General features: G+C 40.9%; 1 protein-coding gene across 1 annotated transcript in view; it reads right to left on the bottom strand.

The window, feature by feature from the left end:
• The window catches only part of LOC126176187 (glycine receptor subunit alpha-3-like), a 701,283-nt gene that overhangs the window by 559,366 nt on the left and 115,897 nt on the right, over positions 1-26,020 (bottom strand). The window contains exon 2 of the mRNA XM_049923329.1: positions 21,937-22,026. Coding sequence (XP_049779286.1) covers positions 21,937-22,001 — 65 coding nt within the window. The 5' untranslated portion in view covers positions 22,002-22,026. The remainder of the gene's footprint in view (positions 1-21,936; positions 22,027-26,020) is intronic.

Here is a 26,020-nt window from a genome sequence, read left to right on the forward strand (position 1 = left end):
AGTGATGTTTCCAAAACAAAGGTATTTCATAGACTCTGTCGTTTTTGATCATTTCTGGAAGTGTTCGCGATCGTCTTCGAAACAGCTGTACCCAAGGGCAATTCTTTATCCCGCAAACGCAAAAGTTTACATGTCCGGCGATGCAAACTTCTCTTAAGTCTCATAAGAATTTCTTATTATTTTCATCGTTATGAAATATTTAGAAAACCATCGCCTGTGTGACCAAATCACGAAACTTCAGTGTCTGGCGAATACGCATTCAGAATTGTTAAAATTTAATAACAAGAAGTGAGATTCCACGTGACTTTGTTTTTTTTGGAAAGTTACATAATGGCTGCCTAAAGATAGTGAAAGCAATAAATCTATTATAATATGACCTAAGACATAGTGGAGAAATGCAGTAACAAAATTCAGAAATGTGATTCATCCTTAAAGAATTTATAAGGAAAGCTAGAGATAGGAAATAAGATAGTGCATGTAAGTGGCGCCATTGTTATTGAAAGTAGAGACATACGACCAGACACATTAGAATGTAATGGATCATGTGACATTATAAGCTCAGAATGGCCAATGGATTAGTAATCGCATTTTCTTTCTTTCCCAGAACTGTTGGCACTTATCTTTCGCGATATTCATATGTCGTGCCTGTTACACAACAGTGCAGAATAAGTTGCCTTTATACTATGTGCGTAATAAAGCGTACGATGTAGGGTGTGGTCTTGATTACAGAGGTGTTAGAGGGATACACAACAAGTCGAAATTCATTGACCAGAACGGCGCGGCGTGCTGCTCTCGAGAAACACCGAACATACCACTGCGGGTAGCTGACAGCACTCCCTCAGGGGCCATTTCTTAATACACGTGCAACTGTGGGGGCGTAGTTCGTAATACTTTGCAGAGCTTACGAATAATGAGCTGCAACAAGATTATACTCCTCCTAGAGTTCGCCACATTCTGAAAAGCGAAAATCGTTCTTGAATTACCATGAAAGTAGTTATTTGTGGGATCGCTTCCTCAAACTGCTCGCTAAACTGTAATTAAATTTAATTCTGTGTAAGGCAGACATTTTGCCATGACAAAGCTCACTGAGCTCTTCGATACTTGTCAAAGGACTTACAAATTAGTTTATGCTCAGTAAAATTTATGTGATACTTTATTAATGGTTTCTGAATTATAGGAATAAATCGGTCGGTGAGAACTTTATGCAACGGATTAAGCCCACAATAATTAACAAATGATTGTATTACAGTACAGCAGATGATTTCGAAGATCCTTATTCCGGAACGTGTGCCGTAGAATCAAAAGTGACTATGTAATTTACATATGCTTGGCCAAATTCACTTCATGTGTATACTTGCGAGTCTACAATCAGTAGCCATGCTTAATGGAGAATGTAACGGATTATATACTGATTAATCATAATCCGGATATGTAGAAAGAACAACATGTGATGCCGAAGGATGCAGTAGTACTAAGGGGATATAGACGACGTTTTATTGGTAGAATAAGGCTTAAGTGTATTTTGAAACGTCTGAGATTGTAAGGAGAATTATTTTGAAAGATAAACTACACTCGCTGAACGGAGAGTTTTCTATTGCTATTGTCTTTAAAATACACGCTCTCCAGTCACATTCATGTGAACAACTGTTAAAAGAATGAATAACTAAAGTTTATAACGCGGGCCGCTGCGAGACTCACAGGAAGAGAATCAGTGATGTTAGGTACCGACAGTGACGTACAGCCATGCCGGCTCCAGTGCAGTGGGCAAGCTGCGCTAGGTTTCTCGAATGAGGCTCTATGGCGTGACCAGCCCGATCGAGGTGGTCCCACAGAGTCTCGATTTGTTTTGAGTCTGGGGATTTGGTGGCCATGGGAGTAGGGTAACATGATTATTTATTTATTACATTGTAGCTTGTTACCGGTAATTTAAGCACAGGGTGTACTAATTCTTAAGAAATTATGGAATATACATCACCACTTAATTTTATCCCAAACAACTATTTCTACTACTACTACTACTACTACTACTAATAGTAATAATCCAAAAACTACTTCTACTATGAATAAAAGCACCACTTCTAGTACCAAATCCAGGTCTACTACTGTTATGATAACTTCGGATATTGTCTCTGACATTCTACAATGCATTTCATAGTTCCCGGGACCATAGGCATGTCCTGCCGGTTCGTTGTGTGCTAGGCGGGCATTGTGGTTGCCTCTTCCATTATTTGTTGGCTCCCTGGCTACAGGGAAGGATTCCTCACTTCCGATGGAGCATCGTTGATTCCGGTGCTGAGCGCAGCCACACGCGGGTCAACGTCGCCCACGTTTTGGTTCCTCAAGTGGCGAGCACGCTACACGTCTGAGTTTCTTTCTGCTGTTGTTATGATGACTACGGATACGGCGTTGGCAGTTGTGCTGGAGCAACTAAAGACCTCAGCTGCCTTCTCGGCGTTGCTTCACGATCTTCTGTCGAGCCTCTCTTACTGCAGTAGCCGGGGTTAGTTGATGAGATAACGCACTGCCCACGTCTATCTTGAGATAGCGTCAGCAATTTTGTACAGTATCTGCCATTCTGTTTTGTAATGCAGTTTCTGCTTGACACTGAGCTTCCGTTCTATTTCAATCGCTGCCGATGAGTATCAGCTACGTCGTCAGACAGAGGACATCCCCAGATACTATGTTGTGAGGTCCCTTCTTCACCACAACCAACACTCGTAGATCTGTCTTCTACCAATACGATACCAGTAGACAGCGTAGGGTCCGTGGCAAATCAAGGCCTATGTCAGGCCTCTTGCGGTAGTCAAATGCTTCATTATGTCTCTCTCTTATATTTAGCAAAAAACCATAAGTGGCCTCCCTGTAGCTTGTAGCTCGTGCTCCTATTAAATTTAGTACTTCATCTACATCTACATCACAGTCCGCAAGCCACCTAATGGTGTGTGGCGGAGGGTAACTTCGGTGCCATTATTTGATCCCTTCAACCCTGTTCCAGTCGCAAATAGTACGTGGAAAGAATGATTCTCGGTAAGCCTCTGTATTGGCTCTTAATTTCTCGAATTTTCTCCTCGTGGTCAATACGTGAGATGTATGTGGGGGGAAGTTATATGTTGTCTGACTCCTCCTGGAAAGTGCTCTCACGAAATTTCAGTAGTAAATCTTTCCGTGATGCACAACGCCTTTCTTGTAACGTCTGCCAGTGGAGTTTGTACAGCACCTCCGTAACGCTCTCTACCCATCTAAACGACCCCGTGACGAAACACGACACTCTTCGTTGGATCGTCTCTATCTTCTCTATCAGTCCTACCTCATAGGGATCCCAGATAGATGAACAGTATTCAAGCATCGGACGAACAAGCACGTTATAAGCCACTTATTTCGTGGATAAGTTGCATTTCCTTAAGATTCTTCCGATGAATCTGAGTCTGGTGTCTGCTTTTCCTACTATCTGTTTTATATGGCCATTTCAATGGAGGTCACTCTGAATAGTTGCGCCTAGATATTTTACGGCAGACGATGTCTCCAGCTGTTTGTCATCAATAGTGTAGCTGTACAGTAGTGGATTTCTTTTACTTTGCATGCGCAATATGTTAATTTTACGTACGTTCATGGTCAACTGCCACAGTCTGCACTATTCATCAATTCTCTGCAGGTCGTTCTGTAAATTCTTACTATCTTCTGGCTTTGTTACTTCGGTATAGACAACTACATTATCTGCAAATAGCCTTGAAGAGCATCCGACGCTTTCTACTAGATCATTTATGTATATTGTAAACAGTAACGATCCTATCACACTTCCCTGTGATACTCCAGATATTACCTTTACATCTGTCGATTTAGTTCCGTTAGCCCGCATCTCGTGGTCGTGCGGTTGCGGTCTCGCTTCCCACGCCCGGGTTCCCAGTTTCGAATCCCGGCGGGGTCAGGGATTTTCTCTGCCTCGTTATGGCTGGGTGTTGTGTGCTGTCCTTAGGTTAGTTAGGTTTAAGTAGTTCTAAGTTCTGGGGGACTTATGACCACAGCAGTTGAGTCCCATAGTGCTCAGAGCCATTTTTAGTTCCGTTAAGAGCGACATGTTGAGTTCTATCTGCAAGAACGTCTTCAATCCAGACGCTGGTCTGCTCCGGTACTCCGCAAGCTCGCATTTTTTTTCTTTACACGGCAGTGTGGGACGGTGTCAAATGCCTTAGTGAAATCAAGGAACACGGCATCAACCTGAGCGCCATTGTCCACTGCGCTGTGGATCTCATGGAGGAACAGAGCGTGCCGAGTTTCGCAGGATCTCAGTTGCGGAACCCATGTTGATTTTTATAGAGGAGATGTTCATTTTTCAATAACGTCATAATACTTGAGCTCAAAACATGTTCTATCATTATGCAACAGATTGACATCAACGATATAGGCGTACAATTGTGTGGATTTGTCTTACGGCCTTTCTTAGAAAAGCGAATGACTTGCGCTTTCTTCCAGTCGTTAGGTACCTTTCGTTACTCAAGCAATCTGCGATAAATTACTGCTAGAAGGGGAGGAAGTTCTTTCGCATAATCTCTACAGAATCTTATACGTATCTCATCTGATCCTGAAGCCCTTCCATTTATAAGCGATTGTAGCTGCTTTTCAATTCCGTGATCGATTATCTCAATTTCTGCCATTTCCACGTTAGCACGACGATTGAAAGGAGGGACAGTGTTACGATCTTCCGCAGTGAAACAACTTCGGAAGACCGAATTCAGTATTTAATCCTCCTCTCTGTGGTCTTCCGTTTCGGTGCCGGTTTGGTCGCTGAGAGAATGAATAGATGATTTTGACCCAATAACTGATTTTACATACGACTAAAATCACTTAGGGTTGTTACTCAAGTCGGTTGACATCTTACTTTCAAAATCATTGAACGCTTCTCTCATTGCTCGCGTTACACTCACGATATTGTTGTTTCTTCCGCAAGTAAATTGATGCTTTTTTCCGTATGAGATCGACTGGACACATTCCAAGCACTACTTACAACGCCTCAACTGACAAAGTGCTAAAAACTCCCGTCAACCGAAGAAGTATTCCACTTTGCATCCTGTTAACTGTCTGTGCTGGTGTTAACAGCAAAAATTCAGAGGAGTACGGTAAACTCAATTTTTGTTGTTTGGGACACGTCCGTACCTCGTGACACGTTGCATTGTCCTACTGACGGATGCCACAGTGCTGAAGAGAAACAAACTGCGTGCAGCGGTAGGAATGGTCCCAAAGGATAGATGCATATCATACTTACGTTGATTCACTGTGCCTTCCAGAATGACGAGATCAGTCAGGAAATGATCTTCAACGTGGACCCTTCCGACTGTTGTTGCAACGACAGCACTGTTTTCCGCGTCCCCTTTACAGTCTTTACATACCCTCCACTGCTATTGCTTCCAACTGCCATATGTGAGTGGTTATTCCACGTTGACGTTGAACATATACGATGCTCAGGTTAACGCGACGGGACCGTATAGTAGTGTGGACCGCATAATATATCCAATGATGTCTCCAACTATTACATCTAATCTTTACTTGCTATCTCTCTCAGTGTTGCAGTCATTCAGGTTCCACAAATCCTATTAGTATCTGAGCTGCATGCGGTCACCACTGTACGACGGAACTCGTACTCTGTTAATGTATTTTAGCACTAAGCACGACTTCGACTTCGTCGTTCTTCTGACTGGATTCTGAACCTTCTATGGTTTCTATGGCCGCCCTCGTGGTCTCGCGGTAGCGTTCTCGCTTCCCGAGCACGGGGTCCCGGGTTCGATTCCCGGCGGGGTCAGGGATTTTTCCTGCTACGAGATGACTGGGTGTTGTTGTGTCGTCTTCATCATCATCATTCATCCCCATTACGGTCGGAGGAAGGCAACGGCAAACCACCTCCATTAGGACCTTGCCTAGTAAGGCGGTGCGGGTCCCCGCGTCGTTCCCCTACGCTCTGTAAAGAAGCATGGGACGTCATTTCCATTTCCGTGGTTTCTATGCTAAGTCAGCCACTTCCTCTCTGCAGTCTTGATCTGTTACTATTGATAGGCAACTGACACTATCCGAATGCGTCCGTGTCACTATCACCTGCCCAGTCCATGTCGAAGCAGACGACGGGGCCAGATAATGCCCATTTCAGATCTCCTGCGTGTAGCCAACGCAACTGACTGAGTGGTCTGCTATTACAACGCTGACGAATGGCGGTCACTTTTCGTGGTCGACTGCCAAGTCATCGTTGATCACGAATCTATAATACGTGCTCGTTGTAAACGAACATCACTCTCGTAGCAGGATGCAAGAGTGAACATGCCGAAAACTGGTCACTCACCAGAGTTCAGAGTTCGAACTCAGTCACAAGCTTATATTGCACTATTACCTGATAAAGGCGTGAACTAGCTACTGATATCTTCGCTAGGCTATCGTTTACTGTTTGAATATGGTATAACACTGAAATTCCCGAGCACGTAAGCTAGGCTGCTGCCGCTTTTACAACTAATGCTTGCAGAATGTTTTGCAATGTTTCCGAGAGTAGAAGGCATTGGTATATTTGTATGGATGCGACATTATTCAAAAATGTTACTGCAGAACTCTTCATTTATTTGTGTGCGTCTAGAGTTAAACTGATCACATCGTTTTTATAAAGTAAGTGAAACACCTGACTTCTGTGTGGCCACATGTAGTGCGACGCATCGTGTAATAAGCTAATTTGAGGTAACAGTTACATTCTAACAAGTCAATTCCAGTTCTGTTTTTCACTTGATATTATGCTCTATCATTGGTACCGACATCCATGGAACAAGTATTTTATTGCGTGCATTAATTTTAATTCTACGACTTCAGCTTTGTGATCAAACTTCTGTGCTACTGTGCGTTTGATTGACCATCGCATCAGCATACGTTTCACACCAAACGAGACATACTGTACACAGTATATTTAGTAAACAAAATTCCGATATGACGGTGTTATTACAAATGCGAACAAGCCAGCTCGCTGGCAACGCCAGATGCTGTTAACATTGCCGACAGGAGCCCAGTACGTGACGCCGACAAGCGCCAGGCCTCAGTGCGCACCATGTGACGCCATGTTACATTTCTGCTGGCGCAAATGAGGAAATAGGGTGAAATATTTATGTTACGTGTCCTTAGTCAGTTGATCTTTAATTGTGTCCCGAAATATTTCATCCTCTTTCCCACTATAATTCAGCAATTCATACTTGGTCCTCAACTTGTCCACAAACTAGTGACCTATAGTGTTTCTTGTCTTCCTTATGCTTACCGATCTCGTATTTTAGACTTTTCTTGTTAAGAATACTACTTTCTGTATGTATGATAATGATGCTTTATTAGTCAGTTTTTAAATAAAGAACTGTCTTCATCAAAATAAGTACTATAATTCGTATCAACTTGATTACCAACTGCTCCATTTGTGAAGCCAAAGATGATAAACATTTGGCACACTCTTGGCCCCTGAACGTTACATATGCATGTAATACTGAACCCAAATGGAATGTGATTATGAATGTCACTGTAAAATCCAAATTAAACAATTGGTTTATGGAGACGACGTGCACATAAGCAGCAGTGAAATATAATATCAGGCCGCTTTTTATTTGGAGCTACTTTTTCTATTCTTCAAGTGGTAGACGCCTACTCGAAGCGTCGGATAAACGAACTTAAATTTCTAAAAAAGAAATACGAGTTGTTATTTGTTTAGTAACTGTTGACGTAACACATTTTAATCAGATTTAATGTTAGTATCTCTACGCTTGCAACGAAAGGAATGAGAAGGACGAGCTTGCTTCGTCCTCATTAGTTTGTAACACCACAGCTCTTATGCTGTATGGATTTATTTTATTTTTTTTTTTGCTTTATTTAATGTTACATTGTTGATCGTCTGTAAATGTGTTTGAATCGATAACATAAAATTGTGTACTCTTTTCTTTGTCAAACCTTTGATGTCGTGATTTGATTCTATGCAAAGTAGTGTATCTGTAATTTAAAATTCTTTGTCCCGTTTGGAGGGAACAAAACTTACTGTATATAATTGTAATTTTGTGTGAATAATTTTTTGTAGAAGTGTCAATATGTGGAAATGTTTTGTTTTATTTAATGTATTTGGTTGTTGTTATGTAAATTGCTGATCCTCACTTAGGGCTCTTAGTTATTCTGTATGTAAAAGGTGTAGTGGTTCCCCTCGGGAACGGAACTATGTAGCGCGCGCAAATTGTGGTTGGCCTAGGTAGAAAAGGTGGAACTGATAGTCAGTCGGGGACGAGCCAGCAGTCGGGAACAAGCTACGAGTCGGAGACGAGCTACGAGTCCGTGCACTGCCATGTAAAAGATGCATATTGTGCTGATTCCGAGAGAGGCTTTTCCTGCTTCTTTCCAAGGCCTCGGAAGGATGGATAAATAGCTGGAACTATTCTGGAGTTTGTATCTATCATCGCCACCAAGAAATGACAGAGTCCAGCAATTCTGCCTACAATTCCACCTACCAACATGCAGTTGCCACCATATTGCGCAATCATTGCAACGTAATACTATAATGATGTACAGTGAAGGATCAGCTTAATGGACGTGCTAATGTGCTGAAATATAAGGTAATTTGTATCTGAATTTATGTACCTACCTTGATTTTTTTTTCCTCATCATAACACCTCTCAGGTTCCTCTCCGTTTGAGCTAAAGTGATATCCGAGTGTCCTTACTAAAAGAAATTAAAAAGCCTAGAGTTTTTCTAATTAATGTCTCTTCAACTTAGTAAAAAGAAAGTTAAAGTTAATGTGGCAAGAGAGTGAGTTAAAGTAAATGTTGTTTGCTGAAAATATTCCTATTAAAACTGCTTATTAAAGTGCTGTTGCCAACTTCAAAATTAAAAGTTCTTAAGACTGAGGCTTATAAAGTAAAGGATCACATTGTTGCCTGTAGTAAATTCTAAAAGGTGAGTCAGTTTCTTGCAATTTTGTCAACATTGTGTTTCGCTGTAGTAAAAGTGGGAAACTGCAATAGTAGAAAACTATATGTTCATGATTGCTAAGTGTTTGTCTCTCTTGTGTATTAGAAGTGCATATGAAGAGTAATGTTATAAAGACCATTCACTTTGTGTAAGCCCTGAAAGTAATAGTGTGTTTCGGTATATGTTATAATTTTGCAAATAGTTTGTGCTGCTCTAACTGTTAGCTTCAATCTTAAAACGTTTGTGTGTGTCAGAGTTCATTGCACTCGCGTGTGGTTAAGTCTAGATTGTGTTTGTCCATTATAGTTACTTATACCTACTACTTAAACGAGAATGTTAATCTTTCTCTTGCCTAATTAGGCTGGCGACCGTTTCCCTTATTCGATAAACAGTATAGCTAGGCAAAATTTTGTTTGTTACTATTCAAATATTTACGTAATTCTGACTTTCATTTCCGATAAGCCACCTCCGTTAGGAACAACACGGTCAACCTAGCAAAATTCCTCTCAGAGGGTAACACTGTTCTGTTGCTTTATACCATTATTAATCCAACAAAATAATTCTGTTTTGCAAATTGCCTCCAGTTGTGAGGTTATGGTATAGTAGTAGCAGACGGGAGTGTTATAAGTTCTTCAGTTCTCGGCACAAGGATGGAAACTGCGAGTCGCATCTCTTTTTCCAGAATAATTCGCGAACAATACTTCGTTTTGATTACTGCCAGTGCTGAAAACCCTACATCAAGAAAGCACTATGAGGCGATACGTGTCATAACCCGAAGGATATTCTTACCTACTTGTCAATACTCCTGCTTCAACAAGCTCTGAAACCGAAGCAGTGCTGAGGAGTCGTGCTTATTTTTCAGTGTGGAGTCTGAAGAAGTATCAAACTGCTCTTGTACTTCAGTGTGTTGATGGGAGTTCTGATATGTTGATTACCTTCTTCTAAAAAGTACTTCAGAAAGTAACTACTGAGTTCAGATAAATTATTCTCAAATACAGATTTCATTCCTTCATTCAATTGAAATTAATTGTCTTTAACGTCGGGTTAAGAGCAGGGAAAAACAAAAATCTATCTTCGTCATCCATTTTTTCATTAATAACAGTAGATTCTTTCTGGAGGCTGATGTTTTGTCCAACAGTTGAAGAATTACCTCGAAAGGATACATTCAGTTAACAAAGTTTCAAGTAGACGTGAAAAAGGTACTCTAGCTTCCAAACAACGTCGGAGTCTACAAACTTCTCAGAATTCAGATATTTCTCTGGAACAAAGTAATAATAAAATTGTTTGCTGAGTTCATAAACAATTTTCACAACATTCCAAAGTGAAAGCCAAACCTCATGCCAACGCACGTTTGTTGAAAACATTTCGACTTAAATGAGCGAATGAAGTTTACCATTCATATCACTCACTGAGCAACCTCTTGAAGGACGGGGCCCATGCGTTGTGATGTCAGTGCTTTTCGGTGAATAAAATAGTTTATACAAATAACAAGGGGAACTGTACGGATCAGAGCTTATCTTCCATAAAAGAGCTTTGCATTTCAAAGAGGTCTTTTGCTGCTGCTCCGAGAGTTGTTTTTACTCTGTTGCGTAGAAACTACACGTAACAAATTAGATGCACGCATAATGGTTATGTGTACCTTCATCGAACTGAACAGTGAAATCAACATATATTTGAATTTTTAACTCACTTTTCGTTAATATCGAGTATTCGTCAAGTTATTGTGTTGCCTGAGAAAGGCACACATGCAGCTGCTTGACAACTGACTCACCAGTCACAGTAGATATCTTGTGAAGAGCAGGTGGTAAAATGATGTCTTGCGCTACGGTGTGAGGTTTCTTGGTCTTTGTTACACAGTAGACAACTTTGTAAGATGAAGAAGAGCCTTTGTAGGAAACTTAGCCTGAATAGTAAAATTTCTTTTTGTTCTGATAATTTCGTTGCAGTTTGAGAAAATATTCTCATGATTTGACTCCAAATGCCGTTTCATTTTATTGGGCGCAAGCTTTTAGTACCTAGAGCTTTGAAATAAATTGCACATTTTAATCGTTCTACATTTCTAATATAGAACCGAAATTCGAGTACCTGTCGTCATATTTCCTGCGTATTTTTTCTGTTTAAGTCTTTAGAGCTGCATGATACTTTTGAAGTGTCACAATTAGTACTTAGTACTTATGTTTGAACATTTCTCAATGCTAACACAGATATTAAAACCACGAAAGACAAGCAACAATTAAAATCAGTCTCCAATAGATGAAAAGAACCTTCAAACTAATCGCTACTGAACAAAGGAACATGTATTACGTAGTACGATCTGGCAGCCATAGCAACAACACATGCATGTCGGCCATCTAGATATCATTACTTTACTCAGAAATCAAATAAACCAATTTTTATTTTATGAACCCACCGTGATGCCAGTACGGTAAGTCTGCGACGTACATGGGAGGTGCGATGTGTAGGTTGAAAATTCCTGCTCTGTAGCCTGACAACAGTTCATTTTTCGTAACTTCACTTTGTTAATTTTTTTCACATTAGGAAGTACAGTAACTAAATGCACACACAATATGCCTCACACTTATGTAGTATGTGAACGTTATGTTTACTGCCATATGTGGTCTCTCATACACGTGTGCCATCAGAGCATCAAGTAGCACACCTTTCTCACTATCCCGTGGAAGAAGTCTACCAAGATTTTATTTTTACAATGTGTGTTTCGTAGACTAAGTGTAATATTCTTTATACTGAAGTCACTTGTTGGCAATATAACTTCTAAAACAATGTATAATATTTCAAAATCGTATGCAGTATGTACTGTTACTTTCACTGTAATGTTCGTTCAGATCTATAATTATACACCATGTTCAAGCATTGGACGCCACCTCAAGTTGAAAATTCAAATTTCGCACTTCAGAAATTCGTTTCCAGTGGTGAAAGAACTAACGTAGTGCAAACCGTAAGATCAATCGACTACCGAGCAATAGAAGCAGGAGAGCTTCTGTTAAGTTTGGATGGTAGGAGACGAGGTACTGGCAGAAGTGGAGCTGTGAGGTCGGGGCGTGAGTCGTGCTTCGGTTGCTCAGTTGTCAGTCGCCTGTCGACACGCTACCGGCACTGACGTCTTGTTTACGTCCTCGCCGCGCAGCACGCTCGTGGAGTTGTTTACGTGACTTTGCCGCCGTAGCTCGCTACATTTCCTTCTAAAGAGAATGGCTTATTCCCACAGAAAATCGACACTGAAGACGAGCTTCTCATGTGAACATAACCGACTAAATGCGCTTGAAATCGAATACTTTATCAGGGTTGAAGTCAAGATTGTTTGCAACGATCATGCAACGAGCTCAGTTGGTAGAGCACTTGACCGCGAGAGGCAAAGGTCCCGAGTTCGAGTCTCGGTCCGGCACACAGTTTTAATCTGCCAGGAATTTTCATATCAGCGCACACTCCGCTGTAGAGTGAAAATTTCATTCTAGAAACATCCCCCACGCTGTGGCTAAGCCATGTCTCCGCAATAAACTTTCTTTCAGGAGTGCTAGTTCTGCAAGATGCGCAGGAGAGCTTCTGTTAAGTTTGGAAGGTAGGAGACGAGGTATTGGCAGAAGTGGAGCTGTGAGATCGGGGCGTGAGTCGTGCTTGGGTTGCTCAGTTGGTGGAGCACTTGCCCGCGACAGGCAAAGGTCCCGAGTTCGAGTCTCAGTCCAGCACACAGTTTTAATCTGCCAGGAAGTTTCATATCAGCACACACTCCGCTGTAGAGTGAAAATTTCATTCTAAAATTAAACAGTGGTTACCGGTCTCTGAGCGCTTCTGTGTATTGTTTCGTCAACCATCTCTGAAATATTGAGGAGATGCTACGGATATAAGGATGCCACAGTCTACTAAGTGAGAATCCGAATCAACAGCAGAAGCTCGACGGAATGGCTGCTTAGAATTTTGTATTAGTTCTGTTTGATAAAACGGGAACGGGGACTGCCAATTCCTCTCAGAGAAAGGAAAGAAATGAGTGCGCCTCGGTGACACACCTGCTCTTGTCGGAGTGAAAGGAAAGAGACCAGTCGCAAAGTTAAGACGGCGTGCTCGGTGGTAATTAAACAGTACGTCGATGACAAACTAGGAGGAAGAGAGCCTCTCATCCTTCAAACTGGTCTATTATATGTAAGTGCGTTGAAGCGCTGGTAGCAACGGCTCATTGCCGTTCTGGCGGTATGTTCTTTCCTACCCTACAAATATTAGATAGAAAACAGTTTATGATCACTCACACAGGCGATAACTGGCAGAACAAAGACGCAGTTCCTGTGGTCAATGACGGTGGAGCCGCGGCTACCCAGAAGCAATGTCCAAAGTGTAGCAATGGTTCTCGCAAGCGGTCCGAATCGAAAAACGTAAACAGGCTAGTTTAATCACCGTAATACCAATGATAAGCGTACAGCAGGCTTCACAGAGTAGCAACAGATAACTGACAAGTATTAAGCCGCGTCTTCACAGGCACTCATGCGTAGCGGGCGACTCCATGTGACATATCTGTGGATGCGGCTAGACCTTGGAATGAAGCAAAAGTATCTTAGACATTTCCTCCATATCACTACCCGAGATGGCCGGAAATTTGAAACACCGACGGAAAGTAGTTGTTCAGTTTCCTAAGGGCCTAATTTCGGTAGTTCATTTATGTCGCTATCCCTAACCGATACTCTTTATCACGAGTAATAAACCTACATATACAAAATTACAGTCGAACAGATTACTTTAAGTCATATATTTAGTCCAGAATTTGTGATATATAATAATGAAGGTTATTCGTGTACCAGCTGTCAAAATTTTGATAACAGCGAACGCCAGTGGCCCTTATTTTCAAAATAATTATATACTTTTGAGCAAAACATAATATAATTGTTATATTATTTATATATTACTTTGAATTCTGAAACCAATGAACTAACGTCTTCTGATTATAAATCTTGAATTTAAGGCAATCATGTGTCCATTATTTTCTTTCACTGAAAATTAGATGTTTCTAACTATTAGGCAAATGGGGAACTGACATGTTTACTTTTCCTTGGAATTAAAACAGCAACTAAACAAAACGCTATCAGTGGATCCACAACATGGAGTGATGAATTAGTTTGACTGTCTAGGCGACAGCATTTTTTTTTTTTTGCATGTAACTATTGCTGCCACAAAGAACTGAATCAGAAGTCGATCACCAGTGACAATCACAATCAATGACAGTCACTACTTAGTCTCATGCCGAAGTCTTAAGCTGCCTCCAGCACAATAAAGTTTTAGTATCTCTAGTGTCTCCCTATGCACTCAGAAACAATAACAACGTTTTCTTCATAGGCAAGCCCCTTTGTTCCTGATTATTGCTCGTCCACTAGAAGAAAATGTTACCTCTAGGGAAATTCTAGATTATGGCTTTATTTCTCTGACACTTCTTTCCGGAATCAATCACAATAGAAAATTTGTGTCACATGTTGGTTGTAATGAATTATAACCTATGGAAGAACATACCTTATGTTATAGAAACGCAATGACACGCTGTCCAATGGCAAACATCCAGTCTCTCCTACAGCCCACTTTACTGTGCCTAAGGCGTCATTGTCATTGTCTGTATTCCTCATGTATGGAAACAGCATAACGCTAATTTTGAAACACTGTACAACCATGTAGTAATTCTGACTAAACATTGTTATAGCTACTGATCATTTTACAGTTCAGCAGATTCTAAGTTTTTTACGTATTTGAGGTAGCTTCGCTAAGCCTCATATATATATAACTGTTTCTTTTCCTTCCTTGAGTATTTCCAGACATTATAAGACTTATGTGCAACAATGGATACTACTGCTTTATTTTCTTAACATTTTCCGTCAGTTTTTCGTAGAACAGTATACTATGTGATTTAGACTATTGAAAAACTTCAACCATCTTACCTCAAATTTGATTATACTGATTCCATATTGATCAAGTTCGGAAAATGTCTCATCATGTTAGTTACTCAGGACTTTCTTTAAGCTAACGGTCTCCTTGTCTGCATATGTTGTGAGGTATGTTGAAATTTTCATATCGACACTTTACTGGTTTTGCTTCCCCTGCGAGACTCCAGGCATTTTGACGAAAACTACCATCATAACATCTGCACTGCATTCTGCCATCTCCTAGAAAGGGGATGCTTGTGTTTTAGTTTACACTATAGCCAACCAGAAGAGATATTACATTTGTAAGCAAGTTCTTCAAGACTCAAAGAAGTTTGGGTAATAGAGTGTTGTCTCCTTGCTTTCAACGTGTCAACTCATTTCTTCAAATATCCTATATTTAAACCACTCGTCAGTCGAATTTTGATTAGGAGACCAAACAAACAGCACCTGGTATCCTGATTACATGGGACCCTAACAAAAGAGAAAGTCCATGGGGATGTCGACAAAAATTAAAAATGAGTTTTAGACATTATAATTTGATAATATCACTAGGTTGAATGAAATAAAAGCTCTTGGTACGAATGAGGAACAATTTATGGAGGCAAAATTATAAAGCACTAGTTCTCCAAACACGTTAAGGTACTATTACAGAATAAAAATAATGATGAATCCGTTAAAGAATGAAGTGAATAAAATTATTACTCTTTACCCTTCCTGTTCATTGAAGACCTAAACTGACATGCTTTCACTACAATTGCAGAAAAGATAAGTCAGTCCCAAGTAAATACCTCTTGTGACCGTTCGCCATCATTGAAGAAATTGTTACTTCCTAGATACACACTATACATCTTCTTATATCAAGAGTTGAGGAAAGAAGAAATTTGTGTCACAACTTGACCAACAGAAGGAAACGGTTGATAGGACACATTCTGAGACATAAAGGGATAACCAAGTTAGAACAGGAGAGAATTGGGGTGGGGGAAATCGTAGTGGGAGATCAAGAGATGAATGCTCTAAACAGATTCAGAGGCAAGTAGATTTCATTAGTTATTCGGAGATGAAGAGACTCGCTCAGTATAAAGTAGCATGGAGAGCTGCATCAAACCAGTCTTCGCACTGAAGACCACAACAACAATAACTACTGCAACAACAACAACACATAAAAGGTGTACATACTGTATTTTGAAGATTATTGGAAAAGAGAGAAAATGTTGTGTCAACATATCGAAGAATATGTTCTTCGTGTTCAAGAAGAGCGCAGATGGAATATACACTGCTTGGTTATCCGACACGACAAAATAATTCATAGAAATATTTATTTCAGTTACTGAAATATTGGGATGCTTTGAAGGCCTTGTTATACGATAATACGTTGAGAGGCACCGACATGCCTTGCTCATACTGCGGCATCAAGCAGTCAGGCCTGCAAGATGAGTGGTCTTCCAAGCGAGTGGATTCATTCTTATTTATCAAGTACCATGAGCTCTAGTTCTCACAATTAAGTTACAAATTATTCTCCTGTTTGAATATTACACAACGGATACGGATAACGCACATCTGACTATTAGTAATTTACGCAAATCTGACGGTTCACTACGCACTTGCAATACCACATCTTCTTTCCAACACAACCGCATTGATCAACACGTGGCCATCGCACTGAATATGAATGGCGCACACATTATAAATTCTGGATATCGTGACAACATACTATTCGAAGGAAAAGGCCACCAATCACATTCTTTTCGCTACCTTTTTTATTCCTATAAATTCTATAACCTAAACACACCATTACATTTTCTACTACAATTGCACATGAGAAACTCCGCCCAGTGGGCATGTCCTTACATTGATGATTCTCTATCTTATGGTCTCGTAATTGTCTAACACTACAGTGCACTTTCTGGATAGGATAGTGGATCTTGTGCTATATCTCATACTTCGACTCTCACACCCATCATTACGAAAATTTCCTCCAGACCAAGCGGTACAAAAGAAACATGCATAACCCACTACCTCTGAAACTATCTTGCTACTCTCCCATGCAAACCACACATACTTAAATTACATGAAATACACCACACTGGCAACATGCAATACAACATCAACAATAGTCACAACGTTATAATCACATCACATTCAGCTTTCCCACTTCAATTAATGTGCATCCCAGTTTCACACGTCAATGCCCCACTTCGTAACTTTCCTTTCCTACTACGAACTCTGGAGGATATATGCAAGTCTTCCTGTGCAATGCAAGCCAAGTGGCGTTGCTGGATAGACGGCTGACTCACCTTGCTTCTCTCTCAGGGTATTGTAGTTTGAATCAAGCGTCACACGGAAACATAACACGCAAAGTAATATTAAGAACATATTCATCACACACGCGAGTCCTCAAATGATACCACGGACGAGTACTTCTCTTTATCCTTTGTCTCATACACAGATTGAGACTCGCACAGTACTCACCACGTGGAAGTACTCGTCTCTAATTTCAAGTCCTGCACACGGCATTTCTTAAATATTTCCAACTTACAGTACACACGCTAGTAATTCAGCTTCACTTAAGCACTCGGAAGTATTTCAACCTATTGCTACACGTGGTTTCATTGTGACCGTTGGTCACTTCCGAAGGTTAATACGATCCCCTTAATATTACCTGCCTGACATTTAATTCTCCCCACAAAAGTTCTTGAAACAGAGAAATTATTATTACAAACTACTCTTAAGTATTTCACATGCATACCATGTCTCCACTGTTTTGTCTTTACGGAGCACACCTAAGACAAGTCTTACCAACACAAGATTCAGCGCCAGAATGCTGAAACATGGCCGTTTTTCAGGTCCGTCGAGGTGGGGACGCACCATGTTACCGTATTGGTCAGCCACATTTCAGGCGCTCAAAGCTCAGGTAAATTTCATCTCTTTGGTTCCACCAAAGGTGACCAAAGGACCGTCTCACTGATGATCACGTATTGAATATTCACTATCTGCATTTAGCAGACGACCATACGTTCATTCATTTCGCAGATCTCACCTAATTGGACATAGGGATTTATTTTGTGGGAGTGCACATGTGACAAATTAAATATATAAATTGTACTTCTTTCCTAGACTGCTATCCGGCTTCGGTGTATTAAGTGAAATTGAGTTATTATTACAAAAAATATGTTGTTCTGACAAGAATAACGGAGAATATTGTACCTATTTTCAATGTCGGACGGTACTGTACCCTTTCAACGTAATGTAATAAGAAATGAGATATCGAGCCGAAATAGGTTAATTTGCTTACAACCACACAACGGCTGCATCCTTTACGAATAAAATGAATAACATTTACCATTTCGCAATAACAACACTGAAATATTTGTTAATGACCTCTCAGATTTTAGTGGCCATTTAGTTTCGTTTCATTTGTGGATAACAAAAATAAAACGCAAGGACTCGACAGTCATTGAGAGGATATATAAGCCGGCCGGTGTGGCCGAGCGGTTTTCAGCGCTACACTCTGGAACCGCGCAACCGCTACGGCCACAGGTTCGAATCCTGCCTCGGGCGTGGCTGTGTATGATGTCCTTAGGTTAGTTAGGTTTAAGTAGTTCTAAGTTCTATGGGACTAATGACCTCAGAAGTTAAGTCGCATAGAGCTCAGAGCCATTTTAATCATTTTTGAAGGAAATATAAAATTTGAGTGAACTATCGACTAATTATACTGGTAATATACTGTTACTGTAGTATTGATTTTTAATTTGTTTCTTGTATAAAGAATAACTCGGCGATGAATGTTTCATGTTTCATGTGATAAATGGTCGAACTTGGTATCCTATTTTGTGTTCAAAAATGGCTCTAAGCACTATGGGTCTTAACATCAAGAGGTCGTCAGTCCCCTAGACTTAGACATACTTATACCTAAATAACCTAAGGACATCACACACATCCATGCCCGACGCAAGGTACCTGCGACCGTAGCAGCAGCGTGGTTCCAGATTTAAGCGCCTAGAACCGCTCGGCCACCTCGGCTGGCCCTATACTGTGTAATTGGCGTCTGTGTGTCGGGCATGTCGTAAATCAATTTCTATCTAGATATAGAATTTGAATGTGTTTATGTATGAGTTGGTATTTCAAACTGTTATGATCAGCCAGCTCTTTGTATGTATATTAAATTATGTGACAATTTAAGCTATACGTTTAGTAATTGCACGTCTTGTTACATTCAGGAAATCGTTTTATCGTTATATTTGTCTTCAAAGAATATAATTTTCATACTGACCGGTAAATTGTTTGCTAAGTTCTAGAAAAGGCAAGACGGCCTACTAAGTTTATATAGCAATGTTTCCCATAATCTGATTTTGGTGTGCTGTGGAATACATAAGTCATCTATAAAAAAACTGAATTAATCCTAGATGCGTAATTTAATAAATGGATAAAGTTGTTTTATCCAGAATCAAGGAAACAAATGGATTTCAGTCACACGAAGGACAGATCTAAGTTATCGATGCATTACTAATTTAAAAACGTTAGCACAGATAAAGGGCATCCAAGATAGACTCAAGGTTTTCAAAAAACGATACAAAATTTAATTGGTGCATTTCTGCTAACAAGTAGATTATAACGGATGTCGTCACGAGGTTCGTAGACAGCATTGACTTGTTAGTAGGAACTGTAGTGTTCGGCGTGATATGAACGCTGTGGAAGGGTGGTAGACGTTCTTCCGGCCGTCAGAATGGCGTAAGTGTACAACCAGATGGGTGCAGTGGGTACGATGGGCTGGCGGGGACTAGAGAAATACGTCAGAGGTGGAGGCGGTGTCCGAAAGATTGTCGACTACATGATTATTTACAAGATGTGAGAGCTACAGAAGCATTCCGTTGTCCTGGGGGAGCCTGAAGTAAAGTGACAGTATCTCCATATCCGTACATAGCTGCGAGCGTCGCTGAATGTCACGCACGCTGCTGGTGCGGAACGATTTGTAGGTCCGTCGCCCCAAGATATGAGTAATTCACTGTCTGACGGGTGTGGCAAGCACAGCGGATTCTCGCAGTGCGGTGCTACCAGGGTCTTTCTACACATTGTCGTAATACACCGAGGTAAATAAAGTCATGGGATAGCGAGAAGCACATAAGCAGATGTTGGTAGTATCGCCTAAACAAAGTATAAAAGTGCAGTGCATTGGCAGACACGTAATTTTGCTCAGGTGACTCGCGTGAAAAGTTACCGCCTTGATTACATACGCACGACGATATTTTGAACACGAAATAGTATCTGAAGGGAGAGGCATGGGACATTCCATTTTGGAAATCGTTAGGAAATTCAACATTCCAAGATCCACACTGTAAGGAGTGTGCCGCGAATATCATATTTCAAGCATTGACTGCACCTAAGGTGAAAGCAATGGCTGATGGTCTTTACTTCACGAACTAGATCATCTGCGTTTGCGCAGCGTACGATATCTACAGTAATCAATGTGGGACGTACGACGAACGTATCCCTTAGTACAATGCGGTGAAATGTGGCGTTAAGGGGCTATGGCAGCAGACGACTGACGCGAGTGCCTCTGCTAACAGCACCACATCACCTGCAGCGTCTCTCCTGGGCTCGTGAGTTCATCGGTTCGACGGTAGCCACCACGAAGAGCGTGGTCTGGTGAGATGAGTCACGATATAAGTTACTAAGAGCTGATGGTAGGGTCGAATGTGGCGCAAACGCCACGAAACCATGGACTTAAGTTGTCCACAAGGTAATGTGAAAGCTGGTGTGGCTCCATAATGGTGTGGGCTTCGCTTACATGGAACTGACCTGGTCCTGTGGTCCTAAATAACCGATCATTGACGGGAAATAGTTATGTTCAGCTACATTGAGAACATTTAGTGCCATTCTCGGACTTAATGTTCAGAAACAACAACGGAATTTGTATGGGTGACAGTGCCCCATGTCACTGGGCCACAACTGTTCGTGATTTGTAGGAAGAACATTCTGGACCATCCGAGCGAGAGGTTTGGCCACTCAGACCTCCGGACGCGAATCTCATCGCATACCTATGGGACATAATTGAGTGGACAGGTCGTGCTCAAAATCCTGCACCGGCAAAACATTCGCAAATACGGACTACTATAGAGGCAGCATGGCTCAATAGCTCTGTCTGGGACTTCCAAAGATTTGTTGTGTACATTCCACGTAGGGTTGCTGCAATACGCCGGGAAAAAAGACGTCGGATACGATATTAGGAGGAGTCCCATGACTTCTGTCAGGTAATTCTATGTAGGACGGATTGTAGGTAGACTGCGTCGTCAGCCCTGTGCCTTCGGGACAATAAATGGATCACTGTTTGCCGAGAAACCTTGGCGTTGCCGTTTTCATCCGCACCGCAAACAAAATAAATATTCTGTTTGTGATATTAGGGTTGGTCTTGAACTGGGAAAGTTTACTGAGACCTGTTACTTGTGGATGCTACATTTCGGTGACAACGTGGTGGATTCAGAAGACAAATAGTTGCATCCATGTTGTAAAGGTATTACGTTATCACCGCACTTTCTTAATGTAAACGTTTCTTCTTTTCGTGAGTATATTGCAAAAATACTAATTCTTTTGCTTCATTACTTATCTCTTCCTGGTGCCAAAAACCCTCTAAAAAGTATTCCCCCGGAAGTCCCGAGTGGTCAGGTATACTAACAAAGAAATGATTACGAAATCCTAGTTCACTTTCTAGTAGGCTTCCGGTAAGATAGGTAGCTTAAGGGATGATGACGTAAACTTGCAGAACGTAACTTGGATATTAAACGGTGGTAGGCAATGAACATTCATCACAGCGAACTTCCCAAGTATTGGAGACTGTTTGGTCAGAGATGTCACAAATGTGTAAACAGCAACGCGCTCGAGGATGCGTAGCGTTTGTGACCAGCTGCTGTTTCTAATTCTAGGGAAATCACAACACTTGACTAAAAGAGCCTCAACAGAAAGGACAAATATAAGATGACAACATTCTACGCTGCGATCTGCACCAGTAAGTTGGAAGGAGAGTGGGAAATAAAGCGGGTAGTTACTAGAGATACTTGGTTTCAATAGTAATACTTACACAGCAGGGCCGAAAACTGTCGTGGTTGCCGCCAGCAATAGCAGTGGTAAGTACGGACGCTTCATATTCGGTAAAGGGTCCCCGAGAAACCTGAAACACAACGTTAAGGCAGCTAGTTACACAACAATCTGTCTCACTACAGTGCAAGAGACTGTTATTTCCATTGCATCCGTCCTGGTATTTCCTTGGCTCTTATTCTGATTGTTTCCTCTGCATTCGAAATGCAGTTGACTTCAGTTACATACAATTCACAGCAAGTGTTAATAATATTCTGAGGGTTTATATTTATATTAAAAGAATTGTGCCACAGTTTGGCAAGACTAATGTTTCTTGCAGTGTTGGTATGGGAAAGCAATATTTGTACTACAATACGTTCCATAGAATGGAGAAAAGGAAACACTATACGTCTCGGCATTTCCGGTTGCGAATTCTTGGCTGCGTAGTGTAACCTAACTTACTAACTACGTTATAGTGAGTCAATTTGACTACTGATATGATTAACTATATTTGAAAATGGTAGACAACATATTAGGATACGGTGACATCGTTGCTGTAGATGGAAGAATGTTCTATTCTTAATAACCTTCATGTGCTCTTGCATGTTACAGTAAGTATCGTAGTAGGCAGTAAAATATCCCCATAAATAGCTGCCAGATCTGTCAAAAGTGGCGCCCAAGGCCCGTAAGCCCCGTTGTGCGATCTATACTTGGTGATGGAAAACGAAAGTGAAGAAAATGTGCCCCACGTGCCACTGAGTGAACAGTGAGACTAAACGGCGCTATACTTCCAGCATTAGTTACAATTTAACACTATCACCATTACTATTATTGTTATCGTTTTAGAGATGTGGTCCACCTGTACAGGTAAATAAAAAGGCTGTTTCCTTCGGTGCATACACGATTCGCGTCCCTTTATTTACGAAGCGTTCTCAGTTGTCTGTAGAACTAGTTAGTTGTCAGTATAACGTGTGTCAGTTCTATGAATCGTCAGGTGAAGTGCCTCTCGTGTTTCGTCAGACAAGCTTCATTTCAGTTTTGCAGAGAGTACAGACCGTTCGAGCCCAAACAAATACTGCTCGTCACGCCTGCTCAGTGTCGACGGAAGGGGTCGGTTTGTTTCTTACAAACATAATGGCTTTTAAAGCGGAATATTAAGTGCCTAATCGATAACTGGTCCAAAATTAGTGTACTGTTACATTAGGTTCAGAGATGTCCGCCCTCGGTAGCTGAGTGGTCCGGGTACGACTCCCGGCCGAGGCACATATTTTCAAAAATAGTTCAAATGGCTCTGAGCACTATGCGACTTAACGTCTGAGGTCATCAGTCGCCTAGAACTTAGAACTAATTAACCCTAGCTAACCTAAGGACATCACACACATCCATGCCCGAGGCAGGATTCGAACCTGCGACCGTAGCGGTCGCTCGGCTCCAGACTGTAGCGCCTAGAACCGCACGGCCACTCCGGCCGGCACAAATATTCAAGCGGGCATGGTAGCTCAGCGTGCTCTGTCAGAGGGTGTTGTGTGGTTCCTGCTAAAACATATCGGTAAACCGAATCTCGTGCTAGATTAATCCTAGCAGTAACAGAGCACTTTCAATAAAGCGTACTACCACGTGGGAGGTCCACGTCTCCGTTGTAGTCGAATCAGCTGGCAGCACTGGAGCGATAATAATAGTTCCATTGTGTGCGTTGCCGTTACGCGCGCAACGTTTTATTATTAAAAGTTTATTAATCACGCGCTGAGTGTACGTCGGAATTATGCAATGTCTTTAGTATTTACGATGTATAGCCGGTTAATGCCAATACTTCGCACAGTTCTTTCTCCATGTTGCCACAGGAAAACAGTCACATACATTTATCATTATAACAGTCCGTTAAACATCAGTTCACTTTACGTCGTCGTCTTTAAGACAGTTTGGATGATATAATAAATGTTTCTTGATCAAATCACAGCACTGTTCCTTTACTTAACATTTTGGTTTGTTCCACTTTCACGCAATTCTAACAGTTAGTGTCTCCACACGCAATGGTGTCTGGTTGCCGGCTAATTGTCCCAAGTTCACACAGTATGTAAAATAGTCACCGCAAACACTCGATATACTTTGCAGGTTTTACTGTTCACTTAATAATGCACGATCTCCTATTAACACAGCGGACGCACTGTAATTAAATGTTCCTCCGCGTATCACCGTCTTTCACGCCGAGCTTTCTGCTACGTTTCTCCACCCGCGAACCGGCCACGATACCACAACAACTCGCACGTTCTCTATCGCTAGTCGTTCGCTCTCTCTCTCTCTGACACAGTATTTCTCCTAGCCTAACCAAAGATTTACAAAGCATATAAAACCAGATCATTCATATTCGTACAATATAATATATAAAACAGTAGCAAAATGAATGAAGAAACAATGTGACGTATTAACAAATAAAGAATAGTTGAAATAAATGATACATACGTACTATGACAAGGTAATGCACAAAAGAAAAAAATTTTATCGACTTTCGGGGAAAGAAATGTCTTTACAACTACTTTAGGAATACCGAACTACTTTGCAAAAGTTTATCTACCAACCTATACAAACGAGTTGTTAGAAGAGATATTCTTCCTGATCATTTTACTATTCATAGACGAAAATTAATTCCTCTGAACAACGGAACGAGCTACGAGAGTTTCAGTAATTTAGGCAAGCTAAAAGCAGAAGGTACGGTAGCTGAATGCATCCATTTACACACAGCTATTAATGATGAAAAGTTATTTTTGCCGCATGTCCTCTATTTGATGCGATGATTGCCCGAGACAACAGGTGAACCATTCTAACATTCACAACTAGGGAACTACGTAAAATTTGTAGAGAAGTGCTTTTTGGTGTAAATGTCCATGGGTGAGACAAGATGCAAATAAAACTTTACCACAGACCTGAGTGGCGAAAATGCATAAATCGCAAAGAAATTCAAGGGACGTTTTCAACACGCAGAATTACGGAATTGGTTGTCATACCTCGTCGAGTGTAGGAGAAAGTCTCTAGGTCTCCTCCGTCCGGGGACTGCACCCCTGTATTAAATCCAAAGTGAATTATATGTCACAAATATTAAACCTTTTCCCGTTTAAAGCTCCGTTTTCTAACCTATAAGCAATGCTTCTCATAACCAAATTTGATTCCATAAGGAACAGTTGTGTTCAGTGACCGTTGATAAATTAAGGAAGAATACGAACGCTTGAATCAAGTAACACCACTGATTTTCTGTTATTTCTGCACATCCAGATGTCAGTTACAAATAGCTATCTTCAGTTTTAAAACGCAAGAAAATTACCGAATTAGAACTGATTTACTTAAAACAATAAGTAAAACACCTCGTCAACATACTCTAGTCAACATACCATTTGAGTGAGTTACCATACTAGCAACTCGCAGGAGTACATGTCACAGTATGACTTCACTAGTGTATAGACGGACGGAAACAGGTTGTCGTTTACAACAAGTACAGCAGCCTCAGTTTGTGTCATGAAGTGTAAGCACAAAAACAACTGACCCAGTTTGTTTCCAACATACAAAAAGTACTTTTTTGATAAATAAAATCAGGAGGTAAACCTGCATATCAGCTTCGAAATGCATCAAGAAATGTCAGTTTATAATGTGTTTGTTCTTATAATAGCGATGATGCGATCCACCAAATCTCATGCAAAAGATCAATAACAGGTTCCTACGACAGTCTTACAGGGAATTGCTGTATTATATCAAAAAATATTTAAAAAATTTGAAGATTGTCTTCAGAAAATATAACTCCACACCAATATGAAAGCCGACAAAAGCTAAGCTCTAGAGTATTCGCTCGTATCATAATGATAAGTGATCCACTAAGTACGTAATACAAGCAAAACATAAAGAGGTCATACAGATGGTTTTTTTGATCTGTTAACGTTATAGTAAAGTACTGAAGACATATATGAGAAGCGTAATTTAACAAAGCTCATTTAGTGAAGCACAGAAACGTCCTCTACTGACGTAAATGACTTACGTAACGTATGGTGACAGTATTCGAAACACATTACGTCATGTGAGCTGCATCCAGTTCAGGCGGAACG

The sequence above is a fragment of the Schistocerca cancellata genome, chromosome 3 (genome assembly GCF_023864275.1).
Source record: "Schistocerca cancellata isolate TAMUIC-IGC-003103 chromosome 3, iqSchCanc2.1, whole genome shotgun sequence".
NCBI lineage: Eukaryota > Metazoa > Arthropoda > Insecta > Orthoptera > Acrididae > Schistocerca > Schistocerca cancellata.